At 40.7% G+C, this 24159-nt stretch overlaps 1 protein-coding gene across 1 annotated transcript; it reads left to right on the top strand.

The window, feature by feature from the left end:
- The first annotated feature begins 439 nt into the window (after nucleotides 1-439).
- Nucleotides 440-17654, top strand: tfap2d (transcription factor AP-2 delta (activating enhancer binding protein 2 delta)). The gene is made up of 8 exons (XM_031322379.2): nucleotides 440-685; nucleotides 1388-1906; nucleotides 4988-5048; nucleotides 10500-10665; nucleotides 12577-12695; nucleotides 12824-12965; nucleotides 13837-13950; nucleotides 16243-17654. Exons 1-8 carry the CDS (start codon nucleotides 647-649, stop codon nucleotides 16451-16453), a joined length of 1371 nt encoding a protein of 456 aa, XP_031178239.1. The 5' UTR covers nucleotides 440-646; the 3' UTR covers nucleotides 16454-17654.
- The last annotated feature ends 6505 nt before the right edge of the window (nucleotides 17655-24159 follow it).

The following is a 24159-nucleotide window of genomic DNA, read 5'->3' as shown; positions in this document are numbered from 1 at the left end:
GAAGGCAACTAAATTAATCACAAGCTTGTTCTAGAAACAGACGAAAATCCCCATCTTATTCCGTTGGTAATTGTCGAAATTAGCTTCATAATATTTCAAAGCACACTTACATTTCCGTTGAAAATCCGCACTTTTTTTTGTAAAAACGATTTAGACGATGTGAATAAAAAAAAAAAACACTAAATAATAACACGACGAAACCGAGCAGAAGACCTTGTGAAAATACAAACGGCTCAAAAGGTAAAATGTCCACAAAAAGCGTAGAAAATGTTGAAAGAGGCACTTGGTTCCTTATTAAGGCGAAGATACAATATTTATTCCTTGTCTCCTGGGATGCTCCGCTCCGTCTATTGTCCTCCCATTCCTCAGTGCTGATGCTTAATTTTCAAAACTTCTATATTACCAAGGGACCTACGACATCAGCCGAGAAATACCCTGCAAGTACAAAATCCGTGAGCCAGCCCCGTCCGTGCAGAGGGGAGACGCTCGCGTTCCGCCAGCTTTCTGCCGTTACCGAGAGCGCGCGAGGGGGGACTTTTCCATTTCTCTCGCTTTTTGAGGATTTTAACGCATTTTTATTATTATTCGATCAGGCCAGATAGCGGAGGAGAAAAAAAAAAATACGGGTTACTTTGGAGAAAGCACAATGTCAGCGACCTTCCCCGGACTTGTCCACGACGCAGAGGTAGGCTGTATTTACTTAACATCCTCTAATTTATGAAATTATAGAAGGCTAGTAGTAGAATAAAATGGTTTAAACTGAGTTACGGAGGCATTTCGAGCCAGCATAGATCTGCTCTCAAGAAGAGTCTAACTAGAATATAGCCTACTGTATTGCATGGATAAAAAAATAATAATAATAGGCTATGCATGGAGGGAAAAATGAGTCGTGCATCTCACTGCAGCTGCCGGTAAAAAACGGGGCTTTTTATTAGTGTGTGGAAGCAAATGAGGCTCGTGTGTGAGCCGGTAACAGTGTGATTAGAACATGTTAGGGCGGAACACTGCGCTGTGTCTCACTCTGCTTACCTCTCATCCATATGAGCGAGAGAGCCGGGACAGTAAATTTGCCAACAGCTCGGGAATAATAATAATATATAACAGCACGGGTTTTAAAACGTAGCAAGGAAAGTGACAGGCATGCCAAAGGGAGGGGAGAAAATACCGATGGCTCCTGTTGCCGTGCGTTCGTTCCCCTCCCGGGCGTGTGGAAATGACATCTCCTTCAGGTGGTTTAAAGTGGAAGAAGAAAAAAAAGAAAAAAAAAAAAACGCTTTGAGTGTTTGAGTTGTGTTTTTCAGTGTGTTTGGGAGGCAGAGAGAGGAGACACCGGCTGATGCTAAATGACACGGCTCATATATCTCCCCGTCTCTTTATTATCTTGTAGATACGTCACGACGGATCAAACAGCTACCGGCTCATGCAGCTCGGGTGCCTGGAGTCCGTGGCCAACTCCTCGGTCGCCTACTCCTCCTCCTCCCCGCTCACCTACCCGGCGCCGGCAGGGACGGAGTTCGCTTCGCCCTATTTCTCGGCCAACCACCAGTACACACCCCTCCACCACCAGTCCTTCCACTACGAGTTCCAGCACTCCCACCCGGCCGTGGCCCCGGAGGCCTACGGGCTCAACTCGCTGCACTCGGGCCAGTACTACCAGCAGATCCACCACGGAGAGCCCGCCGACTTCATCAACCTGCACAATGCGCGCTCGGCCCTCAAGTCCTCGTGCCTGGACGAGCAGCAGCGGCGCGAGCTGGGCTGCCTCGACGCTTACCGGCGCCATGACCTGTCGCTGATGACGTCACACGGCTCCCAGGCCTACGGCGTCGGTATGCACCACCCGGACCAGAGGCTGCTGCCCGGCGGCGGCCTTGGTCTCCCTTCGTCAGGATCAGACGAACTGCAGGTACCGGAGGCCTCCATCACTCTTTCCCTGCTAATTCACAGTCTCCTGTCACCTTATTGCAACCCCTTTATTTCTCCTTCCTTCGGCTTCTCCTTTCTGGTTTATTAACACTGTTCCATAATATGATAATAGTAGGCTAGACTACTATACAGAGTCTGATGGCTGCCACAAGGTCCAGTATCCCTGCCCTACTGGCCTACTATTGAACCCCCCTCCTCCCCCTATTGTACCAGCAACACAGCAATTCCAAAAATATTGAACAGAAAGACAGCGCCAGATGTCTGTCTGTCTGTCTGCTTCATCTGTCTGTTGTCTATGACACTGACAAGGCTGTATAACATTTGGCCTGTAGGTTATGCCCCGCCAGTGACTCTGTCCTACTTTGGAGTAAATAATATTGGATTTCATCTTGAGATAATTTTGTTGCCAAACCAAACGTGACTGTACAACAGGCTAAGTAGCCTAAATGTCAAGTCCACCCGGCGCAGTGCCTCTGAAAGGAAGGCCTGTTTCTAAAGGTTAATTGACTGGCAGTCTATACAATCCTATTGTGAAATCCGCTCTTTATTTTTTCCAGAAACATACGAGACCCATATTTTACATAATTCTTTTCGATGTAAAGAAATGGTCGAGATGAAAACGGATTCGCACGGTTCGTGTGTGTGTGTGTGTGTGTGTGTGTGTGTGTGTGTGTGTGTGTGTCCGGCTGTCTGTTGAGGCAAAGAAAAGCCGCTGGTTGCTCTATTCTCCGGTAAAGGGCGGATTAACGGATCGGGGGTTCAGGGCACAATGCCCAGCTCGAGCACCATAAAGCACCGTAGTTTATCCAATTACCGACTTAACGTCAATCAACTTTGTTACTTATGCAGCGACATCTGAGCTGCTTAAAACGCGTCTCTCTTAGTTAAACACAATTTAACACCGCGACACATCATTTCAGTCACGTTAACTATTTACCAACTCCACTCAAGTCCAGCTCGATCGAGTCGCTTTTATCCACATTTTTACTACGCTACGCTATGTTTACACTATGTTTAAATAGCAGCAGTAATAATAACAGCATCATTTTAATGACGATAAATAATCAGTAATATATTTATTATAGGCATATTTCATAACAATAATTCAGTTTTCTTGAAATTAATTTATTTTACTTTATTTAAAGGGTGTGGCAGTGTAACCGGACGATAATGTGTTTTAAATTTAAAAAAAAAAATAGCCTACTGTGAATTGTCACTTAATATTGCAGCACATTTAGAGAATTATAATTGTTCCTGCAGGATTATTATTTTTATTGATCTTTCATCATGGATTACTTTTAGACGATTTATAGCCTACATGGAATTTAATAATTTGAATCCCGTGATAATATGGCATTTATTCTACGTAACATTTGTTGTTAAATTACAGTAGTCTAAAATGAATATTATTTCATTATTTCAAAATGATTTCATTTTAATTTCAAACCTATGGGCTCGCAGTTGATTGTTATAGCAAATACTATATTTATCTTAAGCCGCTGGCACTTGAAAAGAGCACAGGTTTGACCCCTTTATTGAGAAAAAGAAAGAAACGGCTCGTGAACCTGAGCTTGCGCGAGGCGGATGTATGAACGGAACAGATGCGCCTATGGTCTCGCGCAGCCCGGTCGCATCTTTGAGCGCGTTAAAGAGATTTTCATGCTGAACAAAAGCAGCTGCCACACCTTTCTCCCGTCACTAAGCTAATTCATGCAAGACCTCTGCGTTTTGTATATTGATTTTATAATCACTTTAGCTTCGGAATAAGAAGAAAAGAAACAGAGCAGGAGCTGGTTAAGAAAGAACTACAACCAGCTCCTTTTCTCCCAGTTTATTTTAATCAGGGTTCTGCGTGGGCCAGGCCTCGAGGCTCACACGGGGGATTAAGTGTTTTATGAATAAAGGCGCGTGTTCTCCTTTCTTGATGACATTGTTGATAGCACGCGAGTCTGAACTGGACCAAAATGGCGGCGGTAAAAAGGTTTCCATAGGCTACATGTAGGCTGCTTGTTGTGTGTATGCTACAGAGTGATCCCCAACAGGTTGGTGGCTGCGACAAACACAGCACTCTTTTCTCTCAGCCTGGACGAGTTGTGCTGTCCTCGCTTATAGCCTGAAGCCTTTCAAATTAAGCTCGTTTCTGGGTGAGCCGTGAGCTGCATCCTTTAATTTACTGTGCCCTCAATTTTACTCAAAGTCTGCTAAGTGACGTAGCCTACACTTTCTAACAAAAAGGGTTCGAGCAGTAAAATATAGTTCACAGGGCGTGCAACAGGGCCTATGTTTAGAAGCTATAAGGTGACATGTGTAAGCTCTGATTGCCAAACTTTACGATACCATGATCTATATGCAGTGGTTCCCAACATGTGGGTCGAGACCACCCAAAGGAGTCGTAAGATACATTTGAGGGGGCATAAGATAAATGGTGTAGAAAATATTTTTTTTTTATATTCTGATGCAGAAATGTTTTGTTTTTTTTGTAAAACTTTTTATAGTCTAAGGTTTTTTTGCGACATATTTAATACCTTAAAGTCCTACATTCTAAAAATGATTCAACAGCCCACTGTATTAAAACACATTACAACAGGTCAGTGTTTTAACTGGATGCAAGCCAAATGAAGAACCACTGATCTATGGGATTTACAGGACATATTACCACATATAGGACTGTGTTGCCTTAAGGAACATTTAGTAACCCTATGTATGGGGATCTCTATCAACAGTGCTGCTATTATCATTACATGTATGTTGAAATGTACAGCTTTATTATGATATTGCATTAATTGTATGGCCTTAGTTTCATTTCTCTAAGATTTTTTCAGAGAACATTCTCCTCTGAAAGATTATCTATCTATCTATCTATCTATCTATCCGTTTGTGTCATGGTAAATGGATGTCCATAAAAGCATAACAGCTCCCAAGAAAAACGAGAGTCATTAATTTCAGGTGTTCCTGTAGCCTGACAGTGAACTATGCTCCAGCAGTATAAAAAAATAAATAAAAAATCTGGGTGAAGTGATGTCCCCTGCCTTCTCATCCTAATGAGTGAGTCTCTCCGCAGGGCTCCGTGGAAGCGCAGTGTGGGCTCGTGCTGAACGGCCAAGGGGGCGTCATCCGGAGAGGTAAGGCCCCGTTTATTCTCTCTATTGTTGTACCTGAGGCCGTGAACACTCACAGCTCGACACGACAGCGAGCAGACAGACAGACAAACAGGCGGAGCACTCGTCTCTTGTCTGCTGTCAACATGTTACAGCAGGAACGGCCCCGTTTCCTCGCCTATTTAAACACTAACACACTGTACACGCGCAGACACGGTGCTTCCCATTTCCAGTATGAAATGGACTGTCACTCAACACCTACGGGGGGTTTTTCCCAGTCACTTTAAACATCGCCTTTGAGGTTGTTTTTCTCCCAGGAAATTAAAATGTCAACAAAGTCATTAATATGGCACTGATTTGACTTTACGAGGCTCACCCTCAGATGTAGCCTATATTTGACATATTATAGCATACACACAATAGTACAACAGGCACGTCATGTTTGAAGTCAAACCTGTAGGCTTTTTTTTAGACTTTTATTTAGATTAAATAAACAATTGATGTAATGTAATATTCATGCTGTTTTTAAGATCATGAATTCATCACAATCCCCAAACATTGTTATTATGATCTTATCTCTCACCTGTAATGATTACATAGGAAAACAAGGATACTCAAGGAATAGCCCCTTATTTATGCTACAACTTTTCTAGTAGTCTATAACCCACAATTTTGCAGACTTTAAATAGGACTTTAAACGGATGCGAGGCTTAATTTAAGAAACTAAACGTCTACAAATGTAATTATAGGTCTATTCTGACTATTGTAAATTAATAAATCCAATTCAGTTCGATGTGGTAACAGAAACTATCGTTCATGTAAGCCCAGAGAATTACATGAAACTAAAGGGGGCAATCCAGGATATCATTTTCATTTGGCTGCTCGACCACATTTGATTGCTTCTGGGCAAATTCAATTTCATTTTATTATTATTTTTTTTTCTCTTGTGTATTTATCTGTGGGCTGTAATGTAAACCATATCACAGGGATAATTAGGTTTCTGGAGTGCAGTAATTGTTGTTTCTCATATGTTCCTGTTTAATCATAGACAGTAGAATGAATCCACAGCCTTTACATGCTGAGTCGTAGAGGCGGCTCAGGTTGACTCTTGGTGTGGAGTCTGGGTTTTAACAACGTTTAGGTTTATCAACGCCTGTTTGTTTTGTTTTTTTGTTTGTTTTTTTAGTCTGGACTAGGCTATAGTTTTCAGGCTCTGTCTAGGGTTTAATTTTTCATCAGCTCTGCCTAGGTGTTGGGGCTTTTCTCTCGGATTGACGCGGGAATCCCTTCGCTATCACTTTCGGTTAATGGTGCGCCGTATTTGGCCCTGAGATCAGCCGCTGCAACCATCACAACCAATAATCTTTGCTTTACCTCCCGCTCCCGTATCGATAGCTTCTCTCGCCTCGGGCGGACGCTTTGATATGCTAATGCCGAGCGGGGCCCCGGATTCAGCCGAGATCATATTAATGTTGTTCTTTCTGACTGCGGCTTTGGCGGCATGAATATTCACATAACCTTTTTTTCAAAAGAAAATCACTCAAGAAACGCGGATCTTACTTAGGAGGAGTCGTCTGTGTTTTTAATCACCCTGCTATCCCTTTCCCCGTTCAGCTCTAACAGCAGCCTCACAGATCAAGCTGATCTGTCAGGCGCGCGCTCCCGCCACCATAGCCCGTGCACGCGCCTCTCTTTTCTGTCAAGACATTGGCTGGCTTACTTTGGAGCTATAAACATTGTTGTTAAAATATGAGGAGAATGACATTTGGCCCGTGTCTCTTTTTCTTTAATTTTCGTGGCAAACTCGTAAAAGGCGTTTGATTCCGCGTGTGATCCCGCCCGCCGCTCGCGCCGCAGCCCGAGGCTACTCTCCGTTGCTTAAATACCGTTATCGCCTCTGGGCCCGCGCGCTCCACTGACTGCACTACCGGCAATAGCTCTTTTCGATTGCCCTTGGCAACATAAAATACAAACTACTTTGAATCAAAACATTTTTAGGGGAATTAATATGATGTGAACCCGCGGCTTTCAGAGACGCGCGCCCCTGTCAGAGCGCTTGAGTCTGACAGACAGGTCTGCCGGGTTTGTGTCACATATATACAGACTAGCCGGACTTCACACGCACACGCACGCACGCACGCACGCACACACACACACACACACACACACACACACACACACACACACACACACACACACACACAAGTTTAAGCTTAACCAATAGTAGCAATCGATTCCCTCGACCTACAATCGTCCATTTTTGACAGCCTGAGTGAAATACATGTCCCACACTGCCCGGTACAAAGTGCTGCCCGCTGGAGTACAACAGGCTTTTGTTACCACACCATGATGAGGCCACAGTTGTGCTGTGGGCGCGAGTCGCTGTCCAGGTGCTGAAATGAAAGGTGGAAGCTGCTGTCCATGGTGTTGAACCTGGATGACATGTTTTTGAAGCTGCAGGTCTAAGTGCCTTCCTGCAGCCAGAGAAATGATACGAAACTAGCACATTTCTGCTGATTGTGAATAATAGATTCTTAGAGCTGAAACATGGGTTACAGTTACTCACATATAAGGCTTAGTCGGTGGCCAAATTGTCCCCATTGTCCCGAAAAGATTGGGTGTGCAGCAAATCCCTGCCTGCAGCAGTGTTCTATTCGGCCTAAACGTCATCCTTTTCTTCATTCCATTATATCCAGCATGGCCTAATAACAAAGCGACACACCCTGCTGTTAGATTTGATAATGAGGCAGATGAATAATAGAATATAGCCTACAGTAAGACAGAAACCTTGCGTTTCAGCTGCTTGGGACGTTAGTTCAAGTGAAAGTTTAATAATAATAGGCCTACTCAGAGCAGTCGATATATATTCCAGGAGGATCCAGCAACACTGATTCAGATGCAATTAATAATGTGAAAGAGCATTCCCTATCACAACCACAATCATTTATTCACACACTCAGGAGCCTCACGTACACAATGAAATCAACTTGGTGATTGGTGGAAGGTGATTAAAGGAAGGGTTTGTTGTAGATTACAGCAGACTTGTCTTACATACAGACAAATATTGAGCTGGAACAGAAATATAAATATATGTACATAGTGAAAAATTTAATATTTAACTAGTGAAGAGGAGTCTGATGACGTGCTGAGCAAAACACATTGATCTCACCAGTGGTGATTGAATATACTTGAGCCTATGTGTTTTTATGGACTGAGTGTGCATTTACTATCAACCTTTTCTGGTTTAAGTTTTGATTAAAATCATATTTGAACATATCATTTACAGCTCTACTGTGAAGAGTGTGCAAGGATGATAAAGGCTGTGAACCAGGCAGACTTCCAGTGAAAAACATGCATCTTCATTTTTTGCTAAATTGTTCAGATAAACTAAAGGATTACTTTTTTTTTAATGGGCTTAAAATACGTACGCCATTTAAAAATCCATTGGATTATCTGAAAAAAATGTATTGTCACCAATGCTGTTTTTTTCTTAGCTCATGAGAAGGTGACATTTTGGAGATGCATGGTTTTGATGTGTAAAGATGAAAATAGGCTGCATCCTTAATTTGTGTTAAGGTTTGGAGGCAAGTATTTGAGGCAGTGTAAACAGAAATGTGGATTAGCATACTACATGTGACAAAAGAAAGGTAGTAAATATAAATATATCACATTTGATAAATAATTTTCATGTTATAATGAAAGTGGAAAAGCTGAAGTGGTGAGCATTTTTCCTGTGCAGGCTATTTTTATTCACTGTGAATAGTACATACTGCACACTGGCTGCACTGATACTTTACATTATTGTACCGAACAAAGAGACTTCCTGTTTGCTCAGATATGTTTGTTTTTTTTAATAACTTGTATGTCCTGATACGTGTGAATATTACAAATAAGAACCAGGGAGACCTCATGCAAAGTTTGTACACAGCTAAAGCCACCCTTCTAAGGGTTGAGGATACATTTATACCTTTATGAATAAGTTTTCTTTCAGACAAAAATGTACATGTATTTTCTATTAGTCAAGGCTTTTCAAGGTCTAAATTGATTTGTATTGGATACATTCAGCACAGACCTGAAAGCACCTACACTAAAAATAAAGAAAAAGTCTCTTGCAGCTCTTGTAAAAAATGCAGCATCCTCTCATTATTTGCAGAATTCATTACAAAATGAGATATCCCTCAAACTAAAGGAAGCCCCAGAATAATTTTCAGTGCCTTTGGCTTTGCACTGTGTTTTCAGACAACATGTGTCTGCCTTTTGTCCAGCTCTTGGATGGAGTAAAATCCATCATTATCATCATTGTTATAGTTAATTTAATTTCTACAGAATTTAAGAAGATCCTCCTCGTTTTGTTGACACTTCAATGATCAGCATCTACTAAAATGTGAAAATACATGTTTAACCATAAATCCTCAGCCCATGGCTGTTTATTGTATAAACAAGCGGAGGCAGTCAGTCAGACAGAAGTTGGGCGTGTGCATGTTTAAATGCAAACGGAACTTAACATCCAGAAGAGCTGGATCTTAGTTGTTTGCAAGTTGTTGTTATTTTAATATACTTTTAAATCATTATTACTGAAAATTGCAGAGGTGTTATTGGCATAATGCAACTAAATACCTATAATAAATAAAACTGCCTGCACAATTCCCCTGACACATTCAAGCTTGTGTCAACATAGGGGCTTTCCCAAAATAGCAAAAAGGTTTTTGTTTTATAATCTGTGTTGTTAAAAACAAACAATTATCAATGTACAGAAAAACGTGCCAATAGGTGGGTCAGCATTCCTGTTAAATGGTGTTTTGACCTATCATTAGACAGTGCATTAGTACACAGAAGTACAAAAGGTACAAAGTTCAATTCGCCACTAATTAATAAAAAAAAATATTACCTAAAGTGGCAATTGGTTTGAAATCTGCTGGATAGCTCCACAGTTCTTTGTTTTTAATGGTTCCACTGTTGTGCTGCATTATTTCAGCTTCATGTTTGACACCGCATCATTAGGGAAATACTTTTGCCAGTTATGGATTCACTTCTTTGTATGTTCAAAAGACATACAGGTAGTTATTTTGCACAGCTTATTTACGGTGCCATGAAACACTTGTGGACTTCTTGAGATGAATAATCCAGTGGGGGAAATAAAAACAGGGCTGTTTTTCATATTTCAAGAAAAGGTGACATTTTTGGAGATACGTGGTTTTCATAGGACATCGAAGAAGATCAAAAGATCAGCATCTTTAATTTGTGTAGACAGAAATGTGGACTGTGTGTGACAAATTTAAGGGAGTTAAAATAAAAATATCAAGTCTGATAAAATACAATGAGACAACCTTGTTTGTGAGCACACAACAACAATTTATATTTCTTGGCCAACTATTCCTTTAACTGTCCTTGGGTACTGCTGTTCATCCATGCTGAGCCTTGTTGTAACAAGTCGTGTGTGTGTGTGTGTGTGTGTGTGTGTGTGCGCGCGTGCAGGGGGGACATGTGTGGTGAATCCTACAGATCTGTTCTGCTCGGTACCGGGCCGACTGTCGCTTCTCAGCTCCACCTCCAAGTACAAAGTCACCATCGCTGAGGTGAAAAGAAGACTGTCCCCACCAGAGTGCCTCAACGCCTCCCTACTGGGCGGCATACTGCGCAGGTCAGTACAAACACACACACACACACACACACACACACACACACACACACACACACACACACAGAAATCTGACCGTACACCGATGCAGAACAAGGGTTCATCACAGCTTCTTTCATGGATCTAAACGTAAATACGGTGATTAAAGAGCACTGCTGACATCATACATGTTTAAACTTCATCTCATTATGGCTCCATGTAGAACCATTGCATCTTGCAGACAACAACATTTAGTTGCTAGTCTATATCGACGACGATTCATTTAGGGGATTGTTCAGGTGCTGCCGGAAGATCCCTCGGATGTCCCTCATTTCGGCCGGATGTCCTACACCTTCCGCTTTTTTTGTGTTGGCGTTTTAAACTCTGGTCGATTTCTGAGGACTATGGTTAACTGCTCCTCAGATCTCTGCAGGGTAAATCCAGACAGCTAGCTAGACTATCTGTCCAATTTGAGTTTTCTCTCGCACGACTAAAACAACTTTTTAACGTTTTTGCTTTGAGGAACACTTTTACGGTAACTATTTAAACCTAAAGTGTCTCCTAACAAATCCACTGATCACTGGCCATGTAGGACGCAACACTTCAAAAATATTGAGTCCATCTTGCAGCAGCAGGGTTTCACAAGAATACAAGTGTAGTGGTGAAGTAGTGAAAGGGTGGAAGAACAATCCAACAACAGAAAATCTAGCCCTATAAATCAACAACTTTGGATTTACTGCAGGACTGTTACTTTGGATTGTATTAGATTATCAAAATGTTTCTGTTATTTTGTCCACCCCGTGTATATCCTGTAACAAAATAATATCAGAGAGAGAGAGAGAGATTTTAAAAGTGAAAACCCTGTTTTTTAAAAGCGTAAATCTGGCTGGTGAACATTGGAGAGCACTGCCTGAGTCTTTGTGAACCTCAGATGAAACAGAGGAGATACAGTAGCGCCCACAAAGACTATTGTAGGCGAACGAAGGCCGGGGCTGCACGCGCCGCCATGCCCAGGGAGCCAGAGGGAGGCGAGACCAGGCCAAAGCATGCCAGGATCAGAGGAACTAGCGGAAAACAAGAGTTGCCAGCACTGTATTATTGATGAGGCGGAGAGAAAGGGAAGGGGGGGGGGGGAACCTACAAGATGAGGCATCAACAAAGTAGAAGAAAAAAAATGTGCAAATATAGGTGTTGATCGTCATCTGGAGTAGAATAAATCACACCAACAACACAGCTTAATTCTAACAGATGAGAACATGAATTGTGTTTTCACATGTGTGTATCAGAACCAAAATCAATGTTGAGAAGTTTATCTTAAGTGAAACTGTGCCTCCTGTTTGGACAACTGGTTTGTTAAAGAATGATAGAAACCCCTCAGTCATTTCCATTCAAATATCCCAAATAGATCTTTTGGGATTTTTATAAGATAGGAAGTAAGGACATATGGTTTTAAAATTTTGACATAAAAAGATGAAGTAATGACAGGGACCATTGCTCCTCTGTTTTCCAAAATAGAACGTCTTTGGGTATAGAAAGAGACAAAAGCTCAAACAATGACAGAGGAAACTCAAGGGGACATGCAACCATATCTATGTGTAAAGAAAGCATATTTTAATATATAACGAGTTGACATGTTTTAATTTTATACTCTTTGATATTATGCTTAATTTCATGCCTTTGTCAAATCAAAGCAAATCTATATTCTTCCATCCTTACTTTCAAGACTTAATTAAACACACATTGATTTGTAGAATAAGGAGGCCAGAGGATTTTATTTGTATTTTGGTTAAAAATGATTAATGATGATGATATGTGATACAGATATTCTCTCTTTCTTGTTGGGTCTTAAAAAATGACAGTGTGATGATGAGGAATGTGTGATGTAAAAAGAATAATATATATATATATATATGTATATATTTTCTGTTTTCACAGAGCGAAGTCTAAGAACGGAGGCCGGTGTCTTCGTGAGAAATTAGATCGTCTAGGCCTCAACCTGCCGGCAGGACGGAGGAAAGCTGCCAACGTCACACTGCTCACCTCCCTGGTGGAAGGTAAGGGACTTTTGTCCAAAACACCTTCCAAAAAACTTGAGTTGTACCTTCAGATATATTCCCGTTTTCATATTTGATCCATTTAGCACTCGCTATATCAGTCTTTTTCCTGTTTTTTTCGTGCTCAGGTGAGGCGCTCCACCTGGCGAGGGACTTTGGCTACACCTGCGAGACAGAGTTTCCCAGTAAGGCAGTGGGGGAACATTTGGCGAGGCAGCACAGTGAGCCGAAAGAAACCAGCGCACGCAAGAAAATGGTCCTAGCTACGAAGTGAGAATACAAACAAACACACTTTCACACAGACTAGCAAAGACACACTGGAACCGTTTAGAGCTTGAATTGTTTTTGTAACTTCTCGGCAAGATACAGGAGGTTTTCTTCTGAAATTCTCCAGATGTCAAGGTTTTCATAGCTTTAACAAAGGTCAAAAGGTATAGATTTAAGTCAGCGTTTGTCTACAAGTCTATAAGGATCGAGAAAATTGATCATTTTAAAAAACATTTTTCCTCAGATTTTGCTTTCACTTAACACTTTATTCTACCATTTACAGCCACTTTACAGTCTTACGTTCATCACCCGACTATTAACAATCTATCTTGAGGGAAAGTGCTTGGACCAAGGTGTTCAAAAACATAAAACGAGTGGTTTTATTGGCTATGTGAGAGTCAGACAGCAGAGAAAAAAGTTTAAAAAAAAGAGCATTATATGAGAATGTAAACTTCATGCACAGCAGGGGAAAAGGACAACCTCCCACTTCTAACAACATGCACACCTTTCATGCATAAAGCATCTACTGTATTTGAATTTTAAGATATTGTAATCACAATTTTAGGTGATCAGGCTTGCTACCACTGTTTTCCAGTTACTGCTAAGTTAGATTTTTCCATGATCCATACAATGGTTTCCAACACTGAATAAAACCAAAAAAAGAATGCCTGGACCAGTGTTGAAAACCAACTATGACTTGTCTCACTCCTGCGAGTGTTCCTTCAATTGTTTCCTCGGAGGAATTCATGTGTGGGTTGAACCAAAATGATGAGGATGGGTGCAAGAAAAGAAGAAAAAAAAAAGACACAAATTGCAACGGTTGTGTTGGGGACAGATGGTAAACTCTCATTCCCTCCCTCCTTCTGTCCATTAGGCAAATCTGTAAGGAGTTTCAGGACTTATTGAGCCAAGACCGCTCTCCTCTGGGCTCCTCCAGACCAACCCCCATCCTGGACCTGGACATCCAGAGACACCTCACACACTTCAGGTAACACACACACGGTCTTTACACAATAATGTACTGGACATTTCTTTAGGCGTTTCCAATCTAGAGTCACTCTAAACAACTGAAACGACTGAGTGTAGAGAGATTTCTTGCAGAGCCCGGCTGCTCTCCGTTTTGGCTCAGACCGCTTTGCCATTTTCGAAAGATGCAGCTGTGCAGTTTGTTTTATTGGCACAAATGACAGAGGAGGAGCGGCTTGTTAGCAGAAATGTCACATCTATGGCGTCATCCCTAGCAGAATACACACAGTTTTATCAAACCTCCAAAGGGAGATGTACTGTAGCGCGCCCGGCAGAGAGATACTTACTGAGCTCTGTTGCAGAAACAGTTATGACAGATTGAACAGCAGCTTAAAGCGTAACTCTCACCAAAATGCAACCTAGGGTCTTTTTGTGAATATACCCGAGTCAAACTTTCGTTTAAAAGCATGATTAGGACGGAAACGTCACTTTTAAGATTTACCATATTCTCGTTTTTTGTCAAATGGCCTTTTGAATGGGAGTGCTAGGGGCACTGCTATGATCGCATCAAAATCACTATTTTTAAAACCCTAAGAAGGCTCGACACAACATGAGACTTTGCTCGAAGTATCACCAGGGGCTCTACACGTGAACTCCAGCATTGAGAACATTGTTTGTGTACCCAGAATTTACTAAAAAGAAAGGTTTTGAACTCACTATAGCTGTTGTTGTTTACGCTATCCGCCATCTTGTCAGTTAAAAAGAGTCGATCTCCGAATGCGAATGAACGGACTCCATAGGAGGAAATGTCATTCTTATATGAGGCTCCTTTTTCAACTACAAGGTCAATATTGTTTTTCACTAATGCCAAAACAACAAATTATCTGTGCATTTATATGGAACTAAGCTTTAGGAGCTTTCCATCTTTACTCTCCTCCCTGTTACGTTGCATTCGTGCTGGAGTTCACGTGTAGAGCCCCTGGTGATACTTCGAGCAAAGATTTATGTTGTGTTGAGCCTACTTAGGGTTTTAAAAATAGTGATTTTGATGTGATCATAGTAGTGCCCCTAGCACTCCCATTCAAAAGGCCATTTGACCGAAAACGAGAATACGGTCAATCTTAAAAGTGGCGTTTCCGTCCTAATTACGCTTTTAAACGAAAGTTTGACCCGGGTACATTCACAAAAAGACCCTATGTTGCATTTTGGCAAGAGTTACGCTTTAAAGGTCTGAGCTGAGAGGTGACCTGACATTTAGCTCTGAAAGAACCTGCCTGAGGATCTTACAGGGCGGACAAACCAGTATCACATAGGAAAATTGATTCTTGAAACCTAGTTTATGCCCATTTATCTTGTATCTTACCTTATGTATCTTCTATTGTTATCCTGCAGTCTTGTGGTGCTTTTACATTTTTACTAGTTTTAATTAACGCCATGGTTCCTATGTGTGCCATTATTAGATTGTGGGGTAAACTGTGCAGTGCGTTAAGAGTAGATTTGATAGATTTTGTTTTAGGAAAATCAAATAAATAAAAAAATTATGTTTGATTGTGACTGTTGATCACTTTAAATACCCACAGGGGAGTCTACTGTATGATTTAAAGCCGTCATGTATGACAATATCTGTTTTAGGGCTGCGATTTAAGATCATTTTCATTGATTATTTTCTGGATTCATTATTTAGTCTAGAAAATGTCAGAAAATAGTGAAAAATGCCCATCACATTATCTAAAAGCCCAAGAGGAAGTCTTCAAATGGCTCGTTCTGTCTGATCAGCAGTCCTAAACCTAAAAATATTCAGTTTAATATTACATTAGACAAAGAAAAGCACCAAATCCCCATAACTGAGAAGGTAGAACAATAGAATATCAAGTAAGTTTTGCTTGAAAAATGACTTAATGAAATATCCATTATGAAAATGGTTGGTTATTTTTCTGTCGATCGATCGATATTTAAACCTGGCAATATTCAGGCCTAGAATTTGCTAAAAGAGTGTTTCCCATAAATTACTGTAGAAACAGGGAGGAAACGGCATTTAGAACATCACAGGAAACTCTGCTCTGACAGGGGTTAGCCCGACTAAAGACACTCTTTTAGGAGGATTAGAAGCTCCATAACGCAGGGAAGGAGGAAAGTTTCTCTGCAGATGAACAAACTGAGGAGAAAAAAAAGGAATCTGCACTGCTTGAGGAATCAGTCTTCCTTACAAACCCAAACTGTACCAGTGATTTCTTTCTTCTCTTTGCACCTGAATGAAACAAAGGTTTGTCATTTGTTCTGATGGTTGTTTCTGCCCCCCCTCCCTCCCTGACAGTCTGATCACTCACGGGTTCGGCACGCCGGCGGTCTGCGCAGCTCTCAGCACCTTCCAGACGGTCCTGAGTGAGATGCTCAACTACCTGGACAAAAACTCGAGCGGGAAAACGAGCACCGACCAACAGATCAACAACAGCTCAGAAAAGACGCAGCTCCGGAAAACAGCCGAGCCCCAGAGCAAAGACGGGAAAACAGAAAAGACTGAGTAGCCCCCACCCACCCGGTCCCCGTGCCTTGGAGCGCTGCATTTAGGAGTGTGTGTGTGTGTGTGTGCACACACACTCTCAGAAAGGATTTGTTAACTCCCACTGTATCTTCTTTGGGACAATTCATATCGATTGTTATTTATTTATCTTATGTTGAAATGTAACACTAAACTGAACTGTCCCAAACAAGACGTCCTGTTCCACATCCTGTTTAGGTTTGTGTGTGTGTGTGTGTGTGTGTGTGTGTGTGTGTGTGTGTGTGTGTGTGTCTGTCATAATAAGGAGGAGTCATGCCATGGAGACGGCTGTGACTATTCTTTGACTTGTTTGTTTGTTTATTAATTCTGAAAACCGGAAGTAAACATGGACATGCTGACATCACAGTTTTCCAGGACAGGGGTGGTAACTGCCAACATACACACACACACACACACACACACACACACACACACACACACACACACACGGTTTTGGGCAATTTGATCTCAATCCAGCTAATTCAGGTGTGGATACAAAAAAAAAAACATGTTTGTCCTCTGAAGGTTAATTTAACCTATTTTGTATTAAATTATTGAGAGAAATCTCTTTTATTATATTTCTAGTTTTGTTTAAATTCTCAGGCGATCTAATCCAAAAAAAAAAAGTTTAAATTGAAGTACAATGACCCTAACCCAAACCCCCCCCCACACACACACACACACACACACCCCTGTACCTGTGAGAGCACTTATACCCCCCCGAAAGCAGACTTATTTTTACAGCGTACAATCAGTGCCATAGCAACCAGTGTGTTTACCATGTGGGCAACAGAGAAAAAGACACCATTACTGGATGTGAGAAAGACACCACTGCCTCGGTTAGGCTACACTGTGGTGTATCTGTGAATGTGTGATTGAATGTGTCTTAGTGTGTGTGAGAGATAAAGAGAGAGAGAGAAAGAGAGAGAAGGGTCCAACTCAGCCATTTTGTATAAGGTGACTTTGCGGTTGCTGTCGTTACTCTTCCCTGTGCATGTCTATCTTTGTACACTCCCCAGATCGCAAGTTTAGCCGACACAAGCTCTCTGACTCGCTCATGAACATTTGTAAAGATATATATAAATATTTAAATTACTTTTCTTGTAGGCTTTCAACTATATATATGTGAAATCCCTACCTTCTGAAATGCTGGTGTTCAATAAAGACAGTTGCTACGTGTTCTACTATTTACTCTGGTTTTGTGATGTGATGCACACACACACACGCACGCACGCACGCACGCACCATGTATAAACAGAAGGTGGCAAAAGAGCAAGCAGAGACTGCAAAGATGCAGCACAGATCAAAGCCAGCGAGTGAATTATCCATACGAGTTCACAGTGTTAAATTATAAAAAGTCAGAGTTCCTCTCTAATGTTGTGAAAAAAGGCTATACCTACAGAAAAGTTCAAAAGACTCCTTTGTGTGTGTGAGCATGTGTGTTTTTCTTTCAGTTTGAGCGACTTCTGTCAGGTTTTCTGCTTATTTATATTACAACCAAAAAGCATCTGATGATGAAACAAAGAGAGGAGCAGCTGCCTGCTGGCGTCTCCATCCGGGCCACGTAGGTTCTGTTTACTCTTTAATATTCCAGTCATTTTAAAAGGAGGTCACATTCACTGCATAACACAAAAATACATAATCAGACAGGATACATTTACAGTGATGCCTGCTCCGGTTTGTCATTTTGAATCAATGCAAGTAGAGCCTCAGGTGGAAAAGTAATAGTGGTAAAGACAAGGATATAAAGGGAGGAAGTAACACAGGTGCAGAATGCCAGTGCGTTCACAGTCTTGCCGTTATTGTTTGGTCTGGTTTTTGACAGATGGCGAATATACACACATGCAGTCAATGTTTTACGATGCTGGGACAAAGCGGATCCACTGATAATGCATTGCAAAATGTCAAAAAGAATGCATTATGACAGATGATAAATAACAGGTTTTAATGCATTATTGCACAAGGGCAACACTATGATGTGTACAACCATTTATAATGGAGTGATTTGGGTTTTTGAAGACTGACACCTGCATTCTTTCAATACACAATGATAGAGTTTCAATCCAATATAGTGAACAAATAAAATATCAAAGCAAATCTGCAACAGTTAAAACCAAAAATGATTAATAAAAACGCAGTCTGTGCAATGCAACCACACCTTTACGTAACTGCCATCTCTTTACTTTAGTGTTGAAACTATTCCGTTATTTGATTAGTCAACAAAATCAACAATTTTGATAATCGTTCCAGTCATTTTTCAAGCCAAAAACTTCTCAAATGTGAGGATTTGCTGCTTTTCATTCGTTTACATCACTGCAAATTGAATATTTTGGAGTTTTGGACTATTGCTCGGAAAAAAACAAGAATTGTGAAGATGTCACCTCTGCTCTTGGTAAATTGAAAATTGTGATTTTTGCTCTATTTTCTGACATTTTATAGATTAAAATACCTAATTCAATGATACCGATAGTGATAGCCCTGCTTATTTCCTTTTCTACTTGGTGTTTCTTTAGCACATTCAGGGCCTTTGACAAGGAGCAGAACAACTGCTTTTCCTTGCTTTATTAAAACATCTTAATCCAAAACCATCTCTTAAAATCAAAAGGAAACTAATTTCAACATGGGTTTCAAGATTTAAGTACGTAGTTATCATAAGTTATCATTTTAATATCTAACACCTTTTGCTTCTGACTTCGGTGGAGCCTGCCAAAAAAATTCACACTTATCCCATTTCTCATCACCAGGAGGTTGGTTGAAATGTTTATAGACAGGAAGTCCAACATGACAGAAAACTCAAAATCTTGGGTACATGAATGGTACCCAGATGTTGAGTTCATGAGCAATTTTACGCATCATATTTATATATACACATAGGCAGATTATTTTGCTTTTGTTTATGATATGACATGTTTTAATGCCGTTTTAGTCTCGGCTGCTGAGAGGAACTTCAATCGTATCCGTGGCTAATATGGAAGACTCCGCCTGATGTATAATCAAACTCATGTATCTGAACCACTGTGAGTGAATATGCAACAGAGTGATGTGTAGGAAGGAAAGCAGCTTTTTAAATTGGCTCTTTGATGGTTTCTGCATCTCACTGGAGGGTATGAGCAGCAACAAATAAGCATGAATACACATACTGTATACACCCACACGGAGAGCTACATATATGCAAATATACCTCTCAGAGAAGTGACTTAATCACACTTCGTTATTAGTTGCATGATAAACATGTAATCCCTGCAAAAGACGTCCCTGCTGACCCCGCATCAGAATAATAAGCAGCTTGATCAAAATGAGCTGGAAAATGAAATCGATGCATTGCCTGTTCCTGAGATTCTGTAAATTGACAAACGGACAAGAATGAATCATAAGTTTGACATCAGCAATGCATAATGTGATGGGGCGGCTGATGAATTATTCACACAAGGCTATTGATTGTATTGCAATGCGGCGATTGTATTACAATGCGGCGCTCTGTCATATTTCTGCTATTCAAATGTACGTATCATACAGTACAGTGCAGATATTTATACATGGAAGTAGGCTTTTACATCCAGAACACACACTAGAAATGGACATCTTCAAGCCAGAAATGCATGCAATGAATTCTGTTATTTATATAGAAATGAATTAAACAGTCTGAGGTCTCAGAGGGACTATAACTCCTGCTGACTGAGCCCAACAGTCACAAATAGCAAACTCTGCCAACTTCTAAGCCTCGTCTCTCCAGTCTCTCTCCTCTGAAGCTATAACCCTCCTCCTCTGCCTCGGCTTCTCTGCTTAAACCTCTTCCTCCTCTTTCCTGATCCTGTTCATTCAAGGCCTTTTTCTCTTCAGCTGCCGTCCTGACTGTCCCCATCACTCTCTGTCAACACACACACACACACACACACACGCACGCACGCTACTGCGTTTCACTCAAACCTTCACGACTCCCCCACATCCAGGAAGACAGGAACGCCCTATACTCCCATCGAGTGATGATCAGCCTCTTCTGCTTCCATTTGTTAAATTCTGAGAAGGAATTGGATATGGAAGCCACGGTTAACTTAATGCTGCAGCATTATGGAGTTTGGTTAAGGTGTTAGTATCAATACAAGTATTATCTCAGGCTTTATTGATGCCACATTACCTGCTAAGATGTAGTCATTTTATCTTTACCCGTTCTTTAAATACCCAACAGTCACCCCAAAATCATGCAGATGGTCACTGGTGTTCTGCCAACATCGAAACACTGATTTGATGGCGTTTCCTTCTGTTGCACTGGAGAAAGTCTTGAGTCTCCAAAGGTTTACTAGTCGGCCTTTTGCACAGCAAACATCCCCCACTTGTTATGGATGGAAAGGCACAGGTGTTACTAACTAATTACGATAATGATGGCTCCGTTTTATTCAATTGTTCCGGTAAGCCATGGCAGTGTGACAGTGAGCCAGCATGCACAAAAGCAAGACCTGCGACATGTCAAAATGTCTGCTGTGAGACTAATCTTAGACATTGAAAAAGAACTGCTGACATTGTCATTGAGTCATCCTTGGACTTGTTATTCACATTTGCAGGTTTAAGACACAGTTGCATGCTAATGGTTTATCAAATCAATGCTGAACTCAGGTTTCAATGTTGTTGCCTCATTTCTTAGCCTGCAACTGTTTTTTTGTGGTGTTCTAGTGCCCCCTAGTGGTCAACAGCAGAACTGCAGCTAGAGTCTGCATAACTTCAGCACATAATGTGACACAGCTAAGAGTGGACAGGGTTAGAAAAGCAATGAATGAAGTAATGCAAATTATACCCACACACAAGCTTAAAACAAACTACAAAGTCATAACAGCCAGATCCAAATGCTGCATATACCGTTATTAGTTCAAACAATGCAAATGAAAAGAAATGAACTTTAATTACTATATAATCCATCCATTTCCTTCTTTCCCAAGCTTAGTCAGCCAACTTGAACACATAAAGTAAACTGACCAACCATTAACAATGTCCAAAATGTTCCAAGGTTTTGTCGAGCCATTTCAATAGTGCTATAATAAATAGAGTACATAATACTACACCCACATCTTGTTACTGGTACCAAGAAGATGGTAAGACAAAGTAACAGGACTGAGGTTAAAGATGTGAATAATAAAACAATCAATTTCTCATTTTTAAAAATGTTAGTTAGTCAGCACTCAAAGCCAGTCACATGAAAGAAAGAAATTATTAAATGATACTCCACTGTTTTTCACCCTTATATTTAATTATCCATCACACATTGGACTACTTTTTCCTGAACAATAGCCTGAATTGTGATGCACTGGGGAGATCCTGATTGCAGGAATGTGAATGATGGCATTAATGGCACATACACACTTGACCCTGAGCAAATATAAAGCCTGAAAATTTATCTTTACAGGTGTGCAAAAAGCAAACTGACCATGAGGGGCCAAAACAGGTGACATCCAAAAATATCAGCACCCTGCTTCTGACCGAAATCCCAGTAGAAATACAAATGAAGATGAATGTGTCTTTTTTGTATTGATGGGTGCAAACAAAAGACAGGGAGCAGATAGAGCAGTATTAGTGTGACATGTGTGTGTAATGTATGCTGATACGTCGTGTGTCAAAGCCCTGCAGGACAACAACCACAACCATGCCTCCAGACTTCCAGACTGTCAGGACATCTGTCATTGCTGACAGTCATATGCCCTGCCATGTGTGCATGTTTGTGTGAGTGTGTATGTTAGAGAGAGAGAGAGAGAGAGAGAGAGAGAGAGAGAGAGAGAAAGGATGGGTGAATCTTTGGCAGTGGGTCATTCCAGAGAACATGGGAACAGCCGTGCTTCTTAAACATTCATGTCTGGTATCCTCAGTGGCAGTTTTTTTTTTTTTTCTCTCTCTCTCTCTCTCTCTCTCTTTTAGCATCAGATATCAAAAAAGCTCAGCCATGTTAGAGAAAATGTACAGATACACATAAAGGCTTGTACTGACACGTATACGGACAATATGAGAGCCTGCATAAGTGTATGAGACTCGGTACAGACCTCCAAAACTGAAGCTATGCAGCTTTTTGCAATGAATGCAGCTTTTTAATAAAGACAGCTACATATCCACAAATGGAATTCCTGACAGCAATTTTCTGGTCGAAATGTCCACTTCTGACTCAAGTGTGCACACAAACGTGTGTATTTCCTCCTAAATTGATCTAGTTTTGACTGTAAATAGCATACTCTTGAGATCAACTGCATAACAAAATGCTATTGTAATGCTTAAAACTATTTAAATATGTAGCACCAAATCATTACAATAAGAGTTTACCCTTTCAATCAACTTTCTTTCAGCCTTTTGAAATTGGAAACAATGGGACAAGCAAACAATTGCATCTCAGAATAGAGTTTAGATGGATGGATGAATGCATTTATACTCTTATGACACTAGGGGGAGCAGTTAACACACACTTGGACAAAGTCTCACAAGGAAGAATTAGGGGGGTGGTTATAGGCGAGTACCATAGCTATAATAATATAAGATAGGTTTGAATGCGATCTTTTTTTTAGTAAATTTAACAATGACACTAAATCTGTGTCCTTTAACCTGTTTATTTCCAGTTCAATTGGAGTATAAGTACAACAGGTCAAAAAGGTCTATCTAGAAAATGGAGCCAATAACCCTTGTTAATGTGTAAGGACACTTCATTAAGAAATGATGTAGATCACAGAGATGCTTACAGAAAGATTCTGAAGCCTTAAAACAAGCAGGGCCTGACTTGTGGACAAATGGGTGTGACTCAGTAATAAGAATTAAAGTCTGAGTACAATCCACACTCTGATGTCATGTAATATAACTGGACGATAATCTTTTAATGCCAAAAAGATATCGAACAATATCAATATTTTACACGTTTTCCCCTGAATCCTTAAGAACATATAGTTTTACTTAAATAAAACCTACTATTTAAAAAATTCACACACACAAATTGACTTATTGGGATAAACAGGTGTTTAAAATGCAAAGTATTTGGATTTCCAATATGTTCATAAATGTCATCACATATTATATTGAGATAATACTTATTGCAATATTCTGTCTCTGTATCGCCCACGACCTACACTATGATGCAATGTGATGACCAACCAATGATGTGTTTTGATGCTGAACCCTCAAATTCAAGTTCAGTTTCACCACTAGGCATTGCATTTTGGATTGTTATTGTACATGCATCTTACACTGGCATATATAACTTAAACAGTGTGAGATATAGGCATATATGTGTAATAAGAACTGCTACTACTACTTGTGTGTCGACAGAGTGGTGTCTGTTGGTAGACTGTGACCACAGCCTCCTGTATTTCACTGCTAATTGTGATTATTACTCCATTAATCCTACTACCAGTTATACAAGACTGTTTTGTTTTTTAATTCCTGCCCCATCTTTTGAGGGGTGGTGCTATACCTGCTCTCTCCTTTTTGCTTTTAGGGCAATACATGAAAAGGGTTACACACTTGCCATCCCTTACCAAAGTAAGTCTGGTAGTGTAATTGTGTAGTAGTGGTAGTGTCACGCAAATACAAGTGTCCAGTCGACATGGACTCAATATAGGCCTCATTACAAGGCAAGCAGATATACAGACAAATGACAAATAGGAAAAACTTAAATAGGCAAAAGAAAACACAGACTTGGCCACAAAGGGGTCACTGAGGTTTGATGAGGGT

The sequence above is a fragment of the Sander lucioperca genome, chromosome 19 (assembly GCF_008315115.2).
Source record: "Sander lucioperca isolate FBNREF2018 chromosome 19, SLUC_FBN_1.2, whole genome shotgun sequence".
Taxonomy (NCBI): domain Eukaryota; kingdom Metazoa; phylum Chordata; class Actinopteri; order Perciformes; family Percidae; genus Sander; species Sander lucioperca.
Note: the sequence above shows the minus strand (reverse complement) of the source record. Positions and strands in the feature narration are given on the sequence as shown.